General features: G+C 48.2%; 1 protein-coding gene across 2 annotated transcripts in view; it reads right to left on the minus strand.

Moving 5' to 3' along the window:
- Nucleotides 1-19,804, minus strand: part of LOC130131357 (trafficking kinesin-binding protein 2-like) — a 75,280-nt gene that overhangs the window by 28,059 nt on the left and 27,417 nt on the right. Inside the window, exons 3-11 of one of the 2 annotated variants that reach the window (XM_056301020.1) lie at nucleotides 19,165-19,341; nucleotides 14,822-14,898; nucleotides 14,585-14,701; nucleotides 13,430-13,648; nucleotides 12,589-12,667; nucleotides 12,321-12,451; nucleotides 12,080-12,154; nucleotides 3,326-3,463; nucleotides 1,450-1,529 (exon numbers count right to left, since the gene is read on the minus strand). In XM_056301020.1, coding sequence (XP_056156995.1) covers nucleotides 1,450-1,529; nucleotides 3,326-3,463; nucleotides 12,080-12,154; nucleotides 12,321-12,451; nucleotides 12,589-12,667; nucleotides 13,430-13,648; nucleotides 14,585-14,701; nucleotides 14,822-14,898; nucleotides 19,165-19,341 — 1,093 coding nt within the window. Of the gene's footprint in view, nucleotides 1-1,449; nucleotides 1,530-3,325; nucleotides 3,464-12,079; nucleotides 12,155-12,320; nucleotides 12,452-12,588; nucleotides 12,668-13,429; nucleotides 13,649-14,584; nucleotides 14,702-14,821; nucleotides 14,899-16,675; nucleotides 16,810-19,164; nucleotides 19,342-19,804 lie in introns of those variants that run through there. The other variant, XM_056301021.1, reaches the window with a different exon arrangement.

Raw genomic sequence — 19,804 nt, forward strand, 5'->3', positions numbered from 1 at the left:
GGATATGTGTGTTCTTGTAGTATGGATATGTGTGTTCTTGTAATTTGGATATGCGTGTTCTCGTAGTTTGGATGTGTGCTCTTGTAGTTTGGATATGTGTGTTTTTGTAGTTTGGATGTATGTGTTCTTGTAGTTCGGATATGCGTGTTCTTGTAGTTTGGCTATGTGTGTTCTTGTAGTATGGATATGTGTGTTCTTGTAGTTTGGATATATGTGTTCTTGTAGTATGGATATGTGTGTTCTTGTAGTATGGATAGTGTGTTCTTGTACTTTGGACATGTGTGTTCTTGTAGTTTGGAGATGTGTGTTCTTGTAGTTTGGATATGTGTGTTCTTGTAGTTTGGATATGTGTGTTCTTGTAGTTTGGGCGTATGTTCTTGTAGTTTGGATATGTGTGTTCCTGTACTTTGGACATGTGTGTTCTTGTAGTTTGGAGATGTGTGTTCTTGTACTTTGGACATGTGTGTTCTTGTAGTTTGGAGATGTGTGTTCTTGTAGTTTGGGCGTATGTTCTTGTAGTTTGGATATGTGTGTTCCTGTAGTTTGGATATGTGTGTTCTTGTAGTTTGGATATGTGTGTTCTTGTAGTTTGGATATGTGTGTTCTTGTAGTTTGGACATGTGTGTTCTTGTAGTTTGGATATGTGTGTTTTTGTCTTCGTGTTACACTGCTGTGAGCTGGGGGAAATGATGTTTTGTTTCTTTTCATGTACGAAAGTGCATAAAATAAAACGACAAATAAATGTTCATGATTTCTGAGTCCTGATGTTTGGCCAGGGAGAACATTTTACCAGAGCCTTCTCTCCCATGTCTCTTAAGGTCTTAATAAAAGCCTTCTCTCCCATGTCTCTTAAGGTCTTAATAAAAGCCTTCTCTCCCATGTCTCTTAAGGTTTTAATAAAAACATTCTCTCCCATGTTTCTCAGGGTTCTAATAAAAGCCTTCTTTCCCATGTCTCTTAGGGTCTTAATAAAAGCCTTCTCTCCCATGTCTCTCAAGGTTCTAATAAAAGCCTTCTTTCCCATGTCTCTTAAGGTCTTAATAGAAGCCTTCTCTCCCATGTCTCTTAAGGTCTTAATAAAAGCCTTCTCTCCCATGTCTCTCAAGGTTTCAATAAAAGCCTTCTTTCCCATGTCTCTTAAGGTCTTAATAAAAGCCTTCTCTCCCATGTCTCTTAAGGTTTTAATAAAAGCCTTCTCTCCCATGTCTCTTAAGGTCTTAATAAGAGCCTTCTCTCCCATGTCTCTCAAGGTTTTATAAATCCTTCTCTCCCATGTCTCTTAAGGTTTTAATAAAAGCCTTCTCTCCCATGTCTCTCAATGTTTTAATAAAAGCCTTCTCTCCCATGTCTCTTAAGGTTTTAATAAAAGGTTCCTTTTGACTGATCTATGTCCCTAACAAATGAAGACATGGATGAATGGAACCCAATGTGGAAAGTCTGCAGGCTAACCTTTGGTCTTGAAAGGTTTTTTCTTCTTCAACACTCAGCTCTCTCCTCATGGTGCCCTCAATCTCAGCTGCTAGAGAATCCTAAAACACACATACACAAAGTGTTGATATCAATCTCTTAAAATAATGAGACTGATTATTTCATCATGACACAAAATGTCTCACTGGTTAAGACGGCTTATTCCACGAACATGATAAATCATCCCAAATTTTCAAGTTATCTGCTCATAATAGGCCTGTGTACAGCAACATCTATACAAATAAATACTTCAATCCACAAATAGTCAGCAAAGCATGCATAAACAGAAGAATATTGTAATAACTACCGACCAACTACTGGATAACCCTAAGTCACAAGACCAAATCTTAATGGTCCCAGAAAGGGCTGCTGCTGCTAACTGCAAATCCCAGGTCCAAACTGACCTTTGACTACTTCTTTCTCTTCATGCACAAGTTGCGTTATTACTTCTTTCCCGTCACGCACAAGTTGTGTTATTACTTCTTTCCCTTCATACACAAGTTGTGTTATTACTTCTTTCCCATCATGCACACGTTGTGTTATTACTTTTTTCCTATCATGCACAAGTTGTGTTAGTACTTCTTTCCTGTCATGCACAATTTGTGTTATTACTTCTTTCCTGCCATGCACAAGTTGTGTTAGTACTTCTTTCCCATCATGCACAAGTTGTGTTATTACTTCTTTCCCATCATGCACAATTTGTGTTATTACTTCTTTCCTGTCATGCACAAGTTGTGTGGGGCTTGTTACTGTCAGCCATGCTCGTTCAACATCATCTATGAGAGGGCTGCATGGTAAAGCCTGTTTAGCCTATCTGATCATTACTTCACAGAGCCTTGTGTAAGAGGCTGCACGAAACCCGAACATGTAGCTTACGTGGTTAAGTCAGTATTTTATTTGTGGTTTCATGTGTGTAATCATTTGCATTTTCTTTAAAAGTAAATCTTTACTTGGCTATAGCAACGTGATTCATACTTTCAGGAACCCATCCGCTCCAAACGTCGGGCAGTTTTGTTAATAAGAATTCACTGACACAGACCGGACCCCGATCAACCAGCGCTGTTGGCAGAATATCACCCCGCCCACTCAACCCCACTCTATTCTCTTAGAGCTCATCCAGTTTCTCAGCAAAACTTTGTCTCAGCAGCTTCATGAAACCACTTTTAAAGAATGTTTAGCGAGGAACACCTGGTACAATTTTAAGAATACTCTTAATTATTAACATATACTCATAATAATAATAATAATATGATATAATAATAATATAAAATAAAATCTACTACTACTACATTTGGCTGCTCCCGTTAGTGTAAATAAAATAAAATAAAATAAAAAATAAGATATTAAAATAAAATACAATACAATAAAAACAAATCAAATAAAATAGAATCCTAAAATAAAATATAAAAATAAAATCCCAAATAAAATAGAATCCTAAAATAAAATAAAAATATAATATAATCCTGAATCACATAAAATCCTAAAATAAAATCCTTCATGAATACGGCCCCAGGAGCCTTCCTTCCTTTTTTCTTTCTTTTTTTTTGGTTATTACTTTACAGTAATCACTTTTGAATACTTGAGAATAAAATTAAATCTGTGTCCCGACCATTCTGTCAAGTCTGAATATATGTGCAAGAAACTATACACACATTATGACATAAATGAAGCGTGGCGAGTATATGCAAATGTAAAGCTATATGTAAAGGGATAAAATGGTGTTAAATATCACCTTTTTTTATATTAGATTCTTATTTTTCTGCAAGCAAAAAAAACAAAAACAAACATGACAGCCTAGCATGCACAAGTCCTGTGCTTTTAAAAGCAAGTAAAACGTAGAGATGAAGCTGCTGCTGACCATGGGGTAGAGGCCATATGACAGGTGTCTGTGCATTCCAGCAGAGGGCGTGTTCTTACTGCGCAGCTCCTTGATCTCCTCCTGGGACTCATGAAGCATCCCAACACACTCTGCATTCCGCTCCGTTAGTTCGTTCAGCTGCAACACACACACACGCGCACACACAAACACACACATTAGCTTACCTGGCCTGCAACCTATAAGCCCGTCATGTATTTTCCCTTTGTCTCAAACAACCCCCATCTACAGAGGTTGTAGTGTCTGGCGTTAGGTTCAGTTTGCATTTACATAATTCTGCTCGCTCATACACAGCCATCAGCCAAAACATGAACACCACCTGCCTAATACTGTGTAGGTCCCCCTCACGCCCCCAAAACAGCTCTGACACGTCGAGCCATGGACTCCACAAGACCTCTGAAGGTGCCCTCTGGTATCTAGAAATAAATGATTAGCAGCTGAGCCTTTAAGTCCTGTAAGTAGCGAGATGGGGCCTCCATGGAGTGGACTTGTTTTTCCAGCACATTCCACAGATGCTTGATCAGACTAAGATCAGAAGAATTTGGAGACCAGGGCAACAACTTAAATTATTATGTTCCTCAAACTGTTCCTCAATCATTTTTGGAGGTTGGCAGGGCACATTATCCTGCTGAAAGAGGCCACTGCCATCAGGGAATACAAATGCCATGAAGGGGTGTACCTGGTCTGCAACCATGTCCAGGTAGTGTCCACTGCACCATAGAGAGCATCCTGACCGACTTCTACCGCTGCGCCATAGAGAGCATCCTGACCAACTTCTACCGCTGCACCATAGAGACCATCCTGACCAACCTCTACCGCTGCACCATAGAGAGCATCCTGACCAACTTCTACCGCTGCACCATGGAGAGCATCCTGATCAACCTCTACCACTGCACCATGGAAAGCATCCTGACTAACTTCTACCGCTGCACCATAGAGAGCATCCTGAACAACTTCTACCGCTGCACCATGGAGAGCATCCTGATCAACCTCTACCACTGCACCATGGAGAGCATCCTGACCAACTTCTACCGCTGCACCATGGAGAGCATCCTGACCAACTTCTACCGCTGCACCACGGAGAGCATCCTGACCAACTTCTACCGCTGCACCATAGAGACCATCCTGACCAACTTCTACCATTGCGCCATAGAGCATCCTGACCAACATCTACCGCTGCACCATAGAGAGCATCCTGGCCAACTTCTACCACTGCACCATAAAGAGCATCCTGACCAACTGCTACCGCTGCACCATAGCGAGCATCCTGACCAGCTGCATCTCAGTGTGGTACGGCAACTGCACATCAGTAGTCCAGAAAGCTCTGCAGCGGGTCATCAAGGCGTCCCAGCACATCACCGGTACCCAGCTCCCACCCATAAAGACATTTATCACAAATGCTGCCTTTGAAGGGGTCTCAGCATCAGCAGAGATCCCACCCACCTCAACCATGGACTGTTCTCCCCCCTACACTCTGGGAGGCGCTTCAGGAGCCTCAGAGATCTTGTGGAGTCCATGAATTGACAGGTCAGAGGAGTTTTGGCAGCATGAGGAGGATCTACTATACACACACACCGAGCAGCCAAAACATAAAAACCACTTAAAGGGAATAACACTGATTATCTCGGTACAGTGGCAGCTGTCAATGGGTGGGACTATGAGCCGCTGCTGTGCCACATTATGCACGATTTTCTGCTGTCTACTCCACAGTACCTTCTACCTGCAGCTGCTTGCCTCACCGTTTTTCAGTGTGTGCACTTGATTTTTTAAACCCTTCTTGGTTTTTCTTTTTGTACTATCGCCTCCTAATCTACCTCACACCTAGACTTAATGTCTTGATTTCGTACACACTCTCGGCTTTACCATGTATTATCATGTGTTACCGTGTATTACCATGTATTATGTTAAGGTTTGTAGAACGAACCCAATAGCGACAACACAAGACAAAGTAAAGCACCAACCTGGCAGGACTCGTAGAGGAGAGCCGGCCGGGCCTGGACAGAAGGGGGAGGCGCTTCAGGCGGAACTTGAGAATAGCTTCTTAAAAATGGGAAAACGTAAACTGCCCCCTTAATCCGAAAAGGAAAAAAACGTAAACTGCTCCTTTAAAGTCCGAAAGGGAAAAAACGTAAACTGCTCCTTTAAAGTCCGAAAGGGAAAAAAACACAAACTGCTCCTTTAAGGTAGAAGTCCAACCGAGTAATAAGATCCACAGTGAGAGAGGAGAAATTAGAATATCAAAAACTTGATCTCAACTAGAAAATCACGATGGGAAAATCCAATGGGGAAAACACAAAGAGAGTTCTTCTCCGAACAAGCTCTCAAGGAGAACTGACACAAGGGAATAATCAAACAAGCAAAAACACGGAGAATACTACAATCTGTACTCCACCGGGAGACACAGAAATGTCACAAAACTCGAGACGAAGAATTTACTCACGGGACTGTTCAGGACGAACTCGCGACGAGTTCTGGAAAGCAAACAAACTTATACTAGAGTGGTTAACGAGTAGGTAGGCTGCAGGTGTTTCAGACGCGCCCCTCCCCCGCTCTCATTGCTGGTTGCCAGGTTGGTCAACAGACCGAGCCCTAACAGTACCCCCCCCTCTACGGGAGCCACCAGGCGACCTGCCAGGCTTGTCAGGGTGACGGCGATAGAACTCAGCGAGCAGACCAGGGTCCATGATGAGCTGGCGGGATACCCAGCTTCGTTCCTCCACCCCATAGCCCTCCCAGTCAACCAAATACTGGAACCCCCGTCCCCTGCGTCGGACGTCCATCAGCCGACGGACCTTCCACTGTGGATGCCCATCCACAATCTCAGGGGGAGGCGGAGCTGGGGCCGGAGGCATAAGGGGGCTCTCGGAGACAGGCTTTACTCGGGACACATGAAAAACCGGATGGATCTTCATGGAGGCCGGGAGCTTAAGACGCACAACTGCAGGACTGGGTACTTCCTGGATCTCGAAGGGTCCAACGAACCGGGGATTCAGCTTCTTGGCAGAGGACTGAAGGGGGAGATCCTTGGTGGACAGCCAGACTCTCTGTCCGGGTTGGTAAGCTGGTGCTGTGGATCGGCGACGGTTAGCTCCTCGTCTGGCACGTTCCGTAGCACGGAGCAGCGCAGCCCTGGTGATCTCCCAGACACGACGACAGCGGTCCAGATGAGTCTGCACGGAGGGAACCTCCACTTCGGACTCCTGTGCAGAGAAGACGGGCGGCTGGTAACCCAGGGATGCCTCAAAGGGCGAGAGGCCGGTGGCGGAGCTGACCAGGGAGTTGACCGCATACTCGACCCAGGGGAGAAACTGACTCCAGGAGGTTGGCTTCTTGGCAGCGACGCAACGGAGAGCAGATTCCACACTCTGGTTCATCCTCTCAGTCTGTCCGTTAGTCTGCGGATGATATCCCGACGAAAGGCTGACCGAGGCGCCCAACCCCTTGCAGAAAGCACGCCACACACGGGAAACAAACTGGGGCCCTCTGTCTGACACAATGTCCTTGGGAAGTCCATGCAAACGGAAGACGTGGCTCATCAGGAGGTCAGCGGTTTCTGAAGCAGAAGGAAGCTTAGGCAAAGCCACCAGGTGAACACCCTTGCTGAAGCAATCCACTACCGTCAGGATCACTGTGATGCCCTGAGACGGAGGAAGTCCAGAGACAAAATCCAACGCCACATGGGACCAGGGCCGACTGGGAATAGGAAGGGGCTGCAGCAGACCAGCCGGTGCCTGGTGAGAGGCCTTGCTGCGGGCACAGATGGTGCAGGCCATGACGAACTCCTTGACGTCCCTCCTCATAGTGGGCCACCAGAACCGTCGAGCTATGAAAGTGAAAGTGCGGTGGACTCCAGGGTGGCAAGCGAGCTGACTGGTGTGGCCCCATTTGAGGACCCGAGACCTCACTGAGTCCGGAACAAACAGTCGGCGAGGCGGCACGTTGCTCGGGGCTGGACTGGAGCGCAAGGCGCGCTTGACCACCGTTTCAAGGCCCCAGGTCACCACGCCAACGACCTTGGTCTCAGGGAGGACGGGACTTGGCTCCACCGTTACAGGTTCCTTAAGGTGTTGACGAGACAGAGCATCTGCCTTGGTGTTGCGGGAGCCAGGACGATAAGTCAGTGTGAAGTCGAACCGACTGAGGAAGCTGGCCCACCGTGCCTGCCGACCATTGAGACGTTTGGTTGCCCGGATGAACGTCAGGTTCTTATGATCAGTCCAGATGGTAAATGGATGCTCTGCCCCCTCCAGCCAATGGCGCCATTCCTCAAGTGCAGCCACTACAGCGAGAAGCTCCCGATTACCAACATCGTAGTTCTCCTCGGCGGGAAGGAACCGGCGGGAGAAGAACGCGCAAGGATGAACCTTCTGGTCGGCCTCTGATCGTTGGGAGAGCACAGCCCCCAATCCGGTGTCCGAAGCGTCCACCTCAACTATGAACTGCCTCTTGGGATCGGGATGGAGTAGGACGGGGGCACTGGTGAACCTCTCCTTGAGCGACAGAAATGCAGAGCGAGCAGCTGGGGACCAGACGAACGGCTGAGAGGGGGAGGTTAGAAGGGTGAGGGGTTCTGCTACAGAGCTGTAGTTTCGGACGAACCTCCTGTAAAAGTTCGCGAACCCGAGGAAGCTCTGCAGTTCCTTACGTGACTTAGGATCCGGCCATTCCACCACCGCTTTGATCTTGCGAGGATCAGCTCGAGTCTTGCCTCCCTCCACGATAAAACCTAAGTAGTCCACTGACTCAGAATGGAACAGGCATTTCTCAGCCTTGACGAACAGCCGGTTACGAAGGAGGCGTTCGAGAACCTGCCGCACGTGCTGGACATGCTCCTCGAGGGACCTGGAGAAGATGAGGATGTCATCAAGGTAGACGACAACGAATTGGTCGAGCATGTCGCGAAGGATGTCATTCATGAGTGCCTGGAACACCGCCGGGGCGTTGGTGAGGCCGAACGGCATTACCAGGTACTCATAATGACCACGGGGAGTCTTAAAGGCTGTCTTCCACTCGTCCCCTCTCCGGATCCGAACGAGATGGTAGGCGTTCCGGAGATCCAGCTTAGTGAAGACAGTCGCCTGGGTCAGGGGTTCGAGGGTGGAGCTCATCAGAGGCAGGGGGTATTTATTCTTGATGGTGATGTCGTTGAGTTGGCGATAATCAATGCAGGGTCGGAGACCACCATCCTTCTTCTTAACGAAAAAGAAACCAGCTGCCACCTGGGAGGATGAGGGTCGGATGAGCCCTGCCGCCAACGATTCTGAAATGTAATCGTCCATAGCAGCCTTCTCGGGGATGGAAAGGCTGTAAAGACGACTGCTAGGGAGAGAGGCCCCAGGACGGAGGTTGATAGCACAATCATATGGCCGATGCGGAGGGAGAGACTGAGCTCGCGTCTTGCTGAAGACCTCCCCGAGATCATGATACTCGGGAGGAACAGAGGAAAGATCGGGAGGAGGGGCAATCGGAACAGTCTGGACTGCTGGACCAGGTGCGGCCTGAAGACACCGGGCGTGACAGGAGGAGCTCCACTCCAAAATGTTACCAGACGACCAAGCAATGTGTGGCTCATGCTGAGCCAACCAGGGACGCCCCAAGATCACAGGAACTAAGGGAGACTGGATGACGAAGAACTGAAGGCTCTCCACATGGTTTCCAGCAATAGTGAGAGACACGGGACAGGACTGTCGGGTAACACTGGCCAGGCGGCGCTCATCCAGAGCAAAGGCCTCTATTGGCCTCTCCAATTCCTCACATGGAATGTTAGCTTGAGCAGCAAACGTAGAGTCCAAGAAACACCCATCAGCTCCCGAATCGATGAGTGCGCCTACAGTGAGCCGCTGGTCTGCCCAAGCCAGGGTAACGCTCACAAGATGGTTAGCCGGAGCAGGATGGCGGGAACAGGAAAGACGGCTCACTAGGATCTCCCGGGGTCCCAGTGAGCCTAATCTTTTGGCCGCGTAGGACACTCGCTGATCCGGTGTCCCTTAAGACCGCAGTAAAGACAGAGACCTGCCTTGAACCGGGCCTCCCGTTCAGCGGGAGTCAGTCGTGTACGCCCAAGCTGCATAGGTTCCTCCTCTGTCACTGTCTGGGAGGAGGAGAGGCTTGCCACAGGGGAAGTGGAGTGCGACGAAGAAGAGCCCCCTTCGGAAGCTCTGGATGGCTGAGAGGTAGAAACGGTTCCCCGTAGACCTCGCTCGCGCCTTCTCTCGCGGAGACGTCCATCGATGCGGATGGCAAGGCTGATAAGGTCGTCGAGAGAGGTAGGATCCTCCCGGGTGGCTAGCTGATCCTTGACGGCATCGCTGAGGCCCCTACGGAAGGTTACCCGAAGTGACTGGTCGTTCCAGCCACTCTCAGCCGCAGCCAGCCTGAACTCGACTGAGTAGTCAGTGACACTGCCACTGCCCTGCTGGATCCTGCTCAATCGGACACCCGGATCCTGACCGTACACTGGATGATGGAATACCTTCCGAAGCTCAGCCACAAAGTCATCGTAGGAAGAGCAAAAACTGGCCCCCATGGACCAGGAAGCAGTGGCCCACTGAGCAGCGCGGCCAGTCAGCAGGTTAGTCACGTAAGCAACTTTTGCAGCATCTGTGGTGAACCCCCTGGAATGGTGGGCGAAGACAAGCTCACACTGCATGATGAACGTGGCACAGGTCTCAAAGTTGCCATCAAAAGGCTTGGGATTGGAGATACTGGGCTCCCGGAAATCCGAAACATAAACGGTAGGATTGTCTAAGGCAACGGCTGCGGGCACTGCTGGAGGAGGGGCGGCCGGAACTGGTGGGACAGCTGGCTGGATGGTGATAGCCGCTGTGAGAGTTTGCAACTGCTTAAGAACCTCCTCTTGTTGGCTCGCGAGCGCCACTTGCTGGGCCGAAAGAGAATCCACCGAAGCCTGGAGGGGTTGCACCTGAGCCCGGAGGCCCTGCATGGCAACAGCGGCCTCTTGTAGTTGCTGGCCGTGGGAGGCTGTAAGTTGAATCTGCTTATAGAGAGCAGCCTGGACAGGATTGGCGTCTGGGTTGTCTGGGTTCATAGTGAGGGCGAGTTCGTACTGTTAAGGTTTGTAGAACGAACCCAATAGCGACAACACAAGACAAAGTAAAGCACCAACCTGGCAGGACTCGTAGAGGAGAGCCGGCCGGGCCTGGACAGAAGGGGGAGGCGCTTCAGGCGGAACTTGAGAATAGCTTCTTAAAAATGGGAAAACGTAAACTGCCCCCTTAATCCGAAAAGGAAAAAAACGTAAACTGCTCCTTTAAAGTCCGAAAGGGAAAAAACGTAAACTGCTCCTTTAAAGTCCGAAAGGGAAAAAAACACAAACTGCTCCTTTAAGGTAGAAGTCCAACCGAGTAATAAGATCCACAGTGAGAGAGGAGAAATTAGAATATCAAAAACTTGATCTCAACTAGAAAATCACGATGGGAAAATCCAATGGGGAAAACACAAAGAGAGTTCTTCTCCGAACAAGCTCTCAAGGAGAACTGACACAAGGGAATAATTAAACAAGCAAAAACACGGAGAATACTACAATCTGTACTCCACCGGGAGACACAGAAATGTCACAAAACTCGAGACGAAGAATTTACTCACGGGACTGTTCAGGACGAACTCGCGACGAGTTCTGGAAAGCAAACAAACTTATACTAGAGTGGTTAACGAGTAGGTAGGCTGCAGGTGTTTCAGACGCGCCCCTCCCCCGCTCTCATTGCTGGTTGCCAGGTTGGTCAACAGACCGAGCCCTAACATATTACTGTGTATTACTGTGTATTACCATGTATTGCTGTGCATTGCCGTGTATTACCATGTATTACATGTATTACTGTGTATTACACTTTACTACTGTCTATTACCATGTATTACTGTGTATTACCATGTATTACCGTGTATTACCATGTATTACTGTGTATTACCATGTATAACCGTGTATTACTGTGTAACACCATTTATTACAAATTACAATGTATCGCTCTACTATGCTAGTTGCCTCACTTGTTTCATCATGTATTACCGTGTATTACCATGTATTACTGTGTATTGCCATGTATTACCGTGTATTACCGTGTATTACCATGTATCGCTCTACTATGCCAGCTGCCTACACTTGTTTTACCGTGTATTACCATGTATTACTGTGTATTATCATGTAATACCATGTATCACTCTACTATGCCAGCTGCCTACACTTGTTTCCTTCTGTAATTTACTGACTCCCTCATAAGTCCCTTTGAATACAAGCACATGCCAAATGAGCAAATGCAAAAACTTTTTTTTTGGCTTTTTTTTTCCTCCCCAATTGTACTTGGCCAATTACCCCACTTTCCCCAGCCGTCCCAGTCTCTGCTCCACCGCCTCTGCCGATCCGGGGAGAGCTGCAGACTACCACGTCTCCTCCGATACATGTGGAATCACCAGCCGCCTCTTTCCACCTGACAGTGAAGAGTTTCACCAGGGGGACGTAGCACGTGGGAGGATCACGCTACCCCCCCCCAGTTCCCCCTCCCCCCGAAAAGGCGCCCCAGAGGAGGCGCTAGTGCAGCGACCAGCACACACACCCACATCTGGCTTGCCACCCGCAGACACAGCCAATTGTGTCTGTAGGGATGCCCGACCAAGCCGGAGGTAACACGGGGATTCAAACCAGCGATCCCCATGTTGGTAGGCAATGGAACAGACCGCTACCCGGACGCCCCCGATGTAGAATGTATTTATTTCAGGACTTACCTCCACCGTGAGCTCTCTCTGGGCGTCTTTGGAGGCCTGCAGATGAATCCTCAGCTCCTCCTTCTCTAAAGCCAACTGTGAAGAGAGCACACAACGTGATGATGTGATCACAGACGTACACCCAACACTGTTTCACACCCATGTTAAACACTGTTCTGCCCCTTCTTTTCAGCCCTCTGTCATTAGCCCCGGCACACTCGGTTCTTCTCTCTCCTCTCCTGCACCGTGGTTGTCCTCTCACCTCCTTCACCCTGTGCTGGAGCTCCACTATCTGGGACAGAAGCTGGGCGATCTCCTCCTGGTGCCTGAGCAGTTCCTCATTTTTCTGAGCCAGCTCGTCCGTCAGAGAGACCATCTGACTGTTGGACTCACCTGCACCCCCCCCCACACACACCCCACACACACACACACACAGCCATGCAAAACAAACACACAAGATACACTATAAAAATCACTTTGCCAGTCCTCATGATGCCATGTGGGGATTTGTGTGTGTGTTTATGACTCACGCAGCTCCTTGACACAGTCACTGACCAGCTGCTGCTCCTTCTCCTCATAGGTGATGGTCTCCCTCTTCAGATGGCGAGCCTGGGTTTAGAAAAAAAAACTGCTGTCACGAGCAAGGTGACCCTTATTTAATCACAACCAATTCCATCCGTCCAGTCCTTCAACCATCCTGAGCAGTTCTGCTTGGTCACTTTTTTGTCGAATTAAGTCAGGACAATGAATGCAGACTTAGGGGCGTGCGGGTAGCGTAGTGGTCTATTCTATTGCCTACCAACACGGGAATCGCTGGTTCGAGTCCCCGTGTTACTTCCAGCTTGGCCGGACGTCCCTACAGACACAGTTGGCCATGTCTGCGGGTGGGAAGCCGGATATGGGTATGTGTCCTGGTCACTGTACTAGCGCCTCCTCTGGTCGGTTGGGGCACCTGTTCAGGGGGGAGTGGGAACTGGGGGGGGATAGTGTGATCCTCCCACGTGCTATGTCCCCCTGGTGAAACTCCTCACTGTCAGGTGAAAAGAGGGGGCTAGTCACTCCACATGTATGGGAGGAGGCATGTGGTAGTCTGCAGCCCTCCCCGGATCAGCAGAGGGGGTGGAGCAGCAACCGGGACGGCTCAGGCAGGCCAGATGCAATTGGGGAGAAAACGGGGGGGGGCGTGGTTCAAAAAAAAAAGAATGCAGAAAAGTGGGTCTTTCTCCTACTTAAACACGCCTGTTTGACCCTTGACAGAACGTCCACATCCAAGGTCATAAGATGTTGGCACACATTTACATACCACGACAGACCAAATCTCATGTAGCCTTCACACGAAGCGTGTTCTGTATTTTGTGATTATCACCATACCTCGGACCTCAGTGCCAGGTTCTCCTCCTCCACCTCCTGTAGCTTGCTCTGCAGCGCCTCCAGCTGGCTGAGGGCAGCGGCTGCAGTGGCTGTCCCCATTGACTGAGGCTGGCCATATGGAGTGGAGCAGCTGGAGTCGGTCTCACACTCCTCCGAAGCACTTGCCACTATCCGCAGCAGCTCATCCTTCTTACTCAGTTCATGCTGCAGCTGATGCACCTGGGGGGGGGGGGGGGCTTTTTATTCGTGTTTGTGCACAAGTGAATATGAGCATTTGATTTGTTGCAGTGACAGAATGAACAGTTTCTATGCAAGGGTGCCAACACCATGTGTAAGTGTGAGCATCAGGTTTCAAACTGGGTTGCGACCCACAATCCATTCTGTGCACAATTGTAGTCCACTGACTTCCGGTTTCTACTGCAGCGGTCATACCAGTTCGTATCTATTTGTGTTGCAAAGACACAAAGAGAAAAACACAGATCCAAAAACTACAAGAACACATATATCCAAACTAACACATGTAACTAAACTAAACAACAACAAAAAGTCATTGTCCAGGAGAACCAACAGCAGCCAGGATGACTGCTGCAACTGCCGATCTCCATGGGCTAGCAGTTAGCTTAGCCTGTGGGCTGCAGGAAACCATGTTTCTTCTCATTTCATGTGCAGAAGTGAATGACATGAAACGACAAACAAAGTGTATCTGATTCTGAGAATTGATTTATCTTATTGCACAAAGTAAGTGGTGGGCTCCAGGCCATGAAGTATCTCCCCAGGCGGCCACGGCATGAAAACCCTGGGTAACCCCCTGCTTCAAACCAGCACGCTTCATTTAAAATGCTGGGCTGGGGCTAAATTTATCACCTGTCCCTGTTTAAAATGCTGTGCTGGGGCTAAAGTTATCACCTGTCCCCATTTAAAATGCTATGCTGGGGCAAAGGTTATCACCTGTCCCCGTTTAAAATGCTGTGCTGGGGCTAAAGTTATCACCTGTCCCCGTTTAAAATGCTGTGCTGGGGCTAAAGTTATCACCTGTCCCCGTTTAAAATGCTGTTCTGGGGCTAAAGTCATCACCTGTCCCCGTTCAAAACATAAACACAAAGTTTTGCAGCATTTTGTCAAAGCAAACGCGCCGTTCGTTTTTGTGTTGGCTACCTGATCCAATGCCTGTGCCAGCTGCTCCTCGATGGCCTCATTGCGTTCCTGCAGCAGGTTGTTTCTCTGCAGCAGTGACTGACCGATGCGAGCGGCCAGCTCCAAGTCCCTGTCCCTCTGTCCAAACAGAGCACGGGACAACGGACAGTCAGCACATCACATGCTGTTCTTCATTCACATAAAAGAAACTACACCTTCCAACAATGGCAGGTCGCTGAGCGGCTGGGGGTCGGGTACCTCGGCCAGAAGATGTGTGACCACGTCAATGTCATTGTGGGTCCTGGTCATCTGCTCCAGACGATCTGCACCGAGAACTGGCCACAAGGAGAAACCAGTCACACACACATCAGCACACACTTCAGGCTAAGCAAACACAGCTTCACTTAGGGACACAAAACGTACGACAAACACATGTGATTAAAAAACATGTAGTCAATAACGCATATACACTAGCAGCATCCATCCATCCAACCATTCATCCGTCACACATGTAGTCAATAACGCACATACACTAGCAGCATCCATCCATCCATCCATCCACTCATCCATCCGTCCACCCATCACACGTAGTCAGTAACGTACATACACTAGCAGAATCCATCCATCCATCCACCCATCCATCCATTAGAGCCGCTTGTCCTGCTCTCAGGGTCGCAGGGATGCTGGAGCCTATCCCAGCAGTCATTGGGCGGCAGGCGGGGAGACACCCTGGACAGGCCGCCACGCCATCACACAGGGCCCACACACACACACACACACACACACACACACACACACACACACACACACACACACACACACACACCAAGGGCAATTTAGTACAGCCAAGTCACCTGACCTACACGTCTTTGGACTGTGGGAGGAAACCGGAGCACCCGGAGGAAACCCACGCAAACACCGGGAGAACATGCAAACTCCACACAGAGGACAACCCGGGACGACCCCCAAGGTTGACTACCCCAGGGCTCGAACCCAGGACCTTGTTGATGTGAGGCGACAGCACTAACCACTGTGCCACCGTGCCGCCACTTGCGACATACCAGCTTTATCTATGACTTTATGCTGCATTCCAGTTTTGTGATGACAAATCACTTGCAAAACAAGTCACAGGAAGTCCAGTCATTTTCTATGAGCATGACTGCAGTCCTCATTTGTCTGCCTCGCATGGAAACGCTGGTCGCTGCTCTAGCCTCCAGACTTCTTCAGCAGCTAAAAATCAGATGGTAACGCTATATGTCCTGCTTACTGCTGCAACATTGTTCACTTTTTTAAAATTTCTTCCCCCTTTTTCTCCCCACTTGTACTTGGCCAATCACCCCGCTCTCTGAGCTGTCCCGGTCACTGCTCCACCCCCTCTGCAGATCTGGGGAGGGCTGCAGACTACCACATGCCTCCTCCCATACATATGGAGTCACCAGCCTGACAGTGAGGAATTTCAACAGGGGGACGTAGCACGTGGGAAGATCACGCTATTCCCCCCAGTTCCCCCTCCCCCTGAACAGGTGCCCCAACCGACCAGAGGAGGCGCTAGTGCAGTGACCAGGACACATACCCACATCCAGCTTCCCACTGGCACACATGGTCAATTGTGTCTGTAGGAATGCCCAACCAAGCCGTCAGTAACACAGGGATTTGAACTGGCGATCCCTGTGTTGGGAGGCAATAGAATAGACTGCTACACCACCCGGACACCCCTGCGACATTATTTACACTTACACAACCCACCAGCTGGCTCAAGTCAAACAGGGTATGGTTTGAAATGAGTCTGGTCTCTATGCTAACTACAGGTATGTGCCTCTGAACTACTGGTATATGCCTCTGAACTACTGGTATGTGCCTTTGAACTGCAGGTATGTGCCTCTGAACTGCAGGTATGTGCCTTTGAACTACAAGTATGTGCTAGATCAGCTACTGTGGAATGTTATATTCACTTCCGGAAGACTTTTTCCAATGTGACAGCAGCAAATAGCCCCCCCCACCCCCCATTAGCCCATGTCACACAGGTTCTTCCAACGCCATCGCTGCCAGTGTCACCGTATCTCATGTAAATACCCCAATATAACCCATGTTCCATGTGCCACAGATCCTCACCCACATTGCCTGCATGCTCCGTCAACGACAATGATGAGTCTTCTGACCAGGCATGGCTCCAGGATTTCAGTTTTGGGTGGGCCAGGCCAACTATGGATGGGCCTGGAATTCCCTAGCAGGGTCCGGGGGCATGCTCCCCCGGAAGAAAATTTGTCAATATTGATAATTTAAATGCATCAATTTGGTGCATTTTGAGACCAAAATCGAGCTAGATAGAATAACAAATGTAATCACAAAAAAACCCTCATAATTCATGCAACATTGACAAAATGAGCCAAAATGTTAAAAATTACTCAGTGCAAAATATATATTGCTTAAACAGCAGCAGTACCATCACTTGCCAACGTTGAAAGCCAGTGAGTGGCCATTTTGAACTATAATTCTATCACTGACCGACCAATAGAGGGCGCAAAAGGTCTGTGAACAAGCAACCACAGCCCAATCAAAGGCCCTGTCCCAATACCCACCCTACGCGCTACCTAGAGTGGTGCAGTTTGGTATTACAACGTTGTGTAGGGCATGCAAAGTCCCCTTTGGGAAGGAGGTTTGAATGAATTGAATTGGGACGCCTGAGTAACGCGAGCAGAGCAGCGAGCCAGTATTCAGAACTCGCTCATAACATTATCTGTCATGTAAAGACATGCTACTAGAGTTCATTATCAATCACCATCAATCACAGTCTACAAATCTCTATGATCACAAGACAATGGGCTATGCTAGATGATTTCATTAACACCGGGTTTTTTTTCGATTTCATAAAGGCACATAGAGAAGATGCATTAAACAATTTATTGTCGTCACAGAGTAGACATCCTGTAGTAATGAACATCGGCCTTTCTTTTTTACATGGCTCAGCCTCAGACCATCTAGCAACAAAGTCGGTTGCATTGCAAAGGCATTTCATGGTATGGCAGTTGGACCTAGCCTAGCCTATCCCGCCGGCGTCGAACATCACATCATGTGTCTCTTGAACTTGCTTACGCATGAACATCAACATATAAAATTATGTTTATAAAAACTATTTTTAGCACAAAATCATGTGATTATTGGCTGATTTCGAATCATTTATGACTAAATGAAAATTTGTAAAAAATAATATATAAAATATATTTTTTTGGGTAGGAAAATTGTAGGGTGGGCCTGGTGAAAAGTGGGCGGGCCTAGGACCGTCAGGCCCACCCATGACGCCGTGCCTGCTTCTGACCCTGAAATAAATCAGCACTTCCTTTTTGATCCTCATATACACATAGCTGTCTGAGCAATATAACTATCGGGTGTTGATGGAGTTATTTGGAGTTGGATAATGCCCGTTTAAAAGCTCAAGCTTGTTGCCAGCACCCAAAACCCTACTGTGCTGTCATACAAGCTCTACATAGGCAGAATCGACAACCAAATGAGCTCGCTCTAAACAAGATAGCTGCCTTCCCTACTGCTCTTGATATCAAAGGCGGTGCTGTCAGATTCCTCAAGAGCTTTGCATTAAGAGTGAGTCTCCTGCTTAGAAGGTTACATGGCTTGGAGCCCCCGAGTTGGCCACATACTGCAGACTGACTGCTGAGCAAACGTCATCATAGAGCACCTGCACGGCTAAGGCTAAGCTAAGCGCTAAGACTTAGTAGGTGCCAAAATTGCACAGCACCACCAGTTAGAGAAACAGCAAAGTGCTATGACATCATCATTAAGTATATTACTTAGTTAATGGGTGTTCAGTCCTGGTATTTACAATATTTAAACGTCCACCTATGTTGAGTTTAAATCCACTTGTGTTCAGTTGCATGGTTGCAGACATTGTTAGGTCTGACAAATGGAGCAGCAGCTCAGATCGGTCCTGCTGCCATGATGACGAAGGAACAGCCAATGAAACTTTGAGATGACGTTATTTGGAAACTAAAAGCTGAAGAGAACTGTTGTCAATGTTTTGACCTTTCTAAGAGCACCGTCAAGTCCACTACAGCTGAACAAAAAAAGAATGGCACAACACAGAAACTATTAAACTCTTACAAAACAGCAACAGCAAAAGTGCAATTGTCAGAAAACTGACGGAGACCAGCTACACCCACAGCTGCATCAGCTGAACTGAAAGAAAAATGTCCAGGGACAACAATCTCTTCAGTACGTCGTAGATCCAGCCTCATTGTATGAGTGGATAGAAGGAAGCCACTTCTGAGATATAAGCTAAGTGACAACATGTGAGAGCTCCTGGAAGAAGACTTTGTGGGCAGATAAGACTAAAGTTAGCCCTCTGGCCTTAGCACCAACCAAACACAGCTCAACACCCATGAAACACCATCCCTACTGTCAGGCATGGTGTTGGCAGCATCGTGCTATTGGGTAGCTTTTCAGTAGGAGGGACTGGAACGCTTCAATGCATTAAAATGTACTTCTGTACCAAGAACAAAATCAGGAAAAGCTCAAAAGGGGATGGATACTTCCTGAAGGGACTGTAAATATTTATATTTATGAATTGAGTTGCACACACTCACACTTACTCATATAGCGGAAGGTCTCATCAGCTAACATGGGGGAGATAGCGCTGTGCTGGCTGGGGGCCTTGTCTGGAGAGCAGCTTGGAGAGACCACCCAGTCCTGGCTGTCTGACAGGTAGACAGAACCAGAGCCGACTGACCCTGAACCGCATTGCTTACTACTACTGCCGAGCCCCTCATCTGAGGAAAGACAAAAAGTTACGTTACAATATCCATCCATTTTCTTTAAGAGCCGTGTTCTTCACCCGCTTACGTTCATGCTCACATGTGGTTTGTGCCTTTTTAGTATCACAGCACCGATAGATACACCATAGCTACATTCCCATTTATTCAATCCAGAGTCCCAGATGAAGCTTGGAGGTAACATGAGCATGCAGAGCAAACCAACTAAGGCACTGGGAGGACATGCACACGTCACACAAAATGGCTGGTATTTAACCTGTGCTGTGGTGCAGCAGAACTTACCACCAATGCCTCCACAATAAGGTAATTAGGTGTCCAAGCAGCAACAGCTGCGGAACCCTATTGTTTTTCTAAGGACTATTGTTATTATTATTATTATTATTATTATCATTATTGTTGATGTTGTTGATGTTGTTTCTGTAAAACGCTACAATAAGCACATTTATGTTTTGGGTCATAT

The sequence above is a fragment of the Lampris incognitus genome, chromosome 21, assembly GCF_029633865.1.
Source record: "Lampris incognitus isolate fLamInc1 chromosome 21, fLamInc1.hap2, whole genome shotgun sequence".
Classification (NCBI taxonomy): domain Eukaryota; kingdom Metazoa; phylum Chordata; class Actinopteri; order Lampriformes; family Lampridae; genus Lampris; species Lampris incognitus.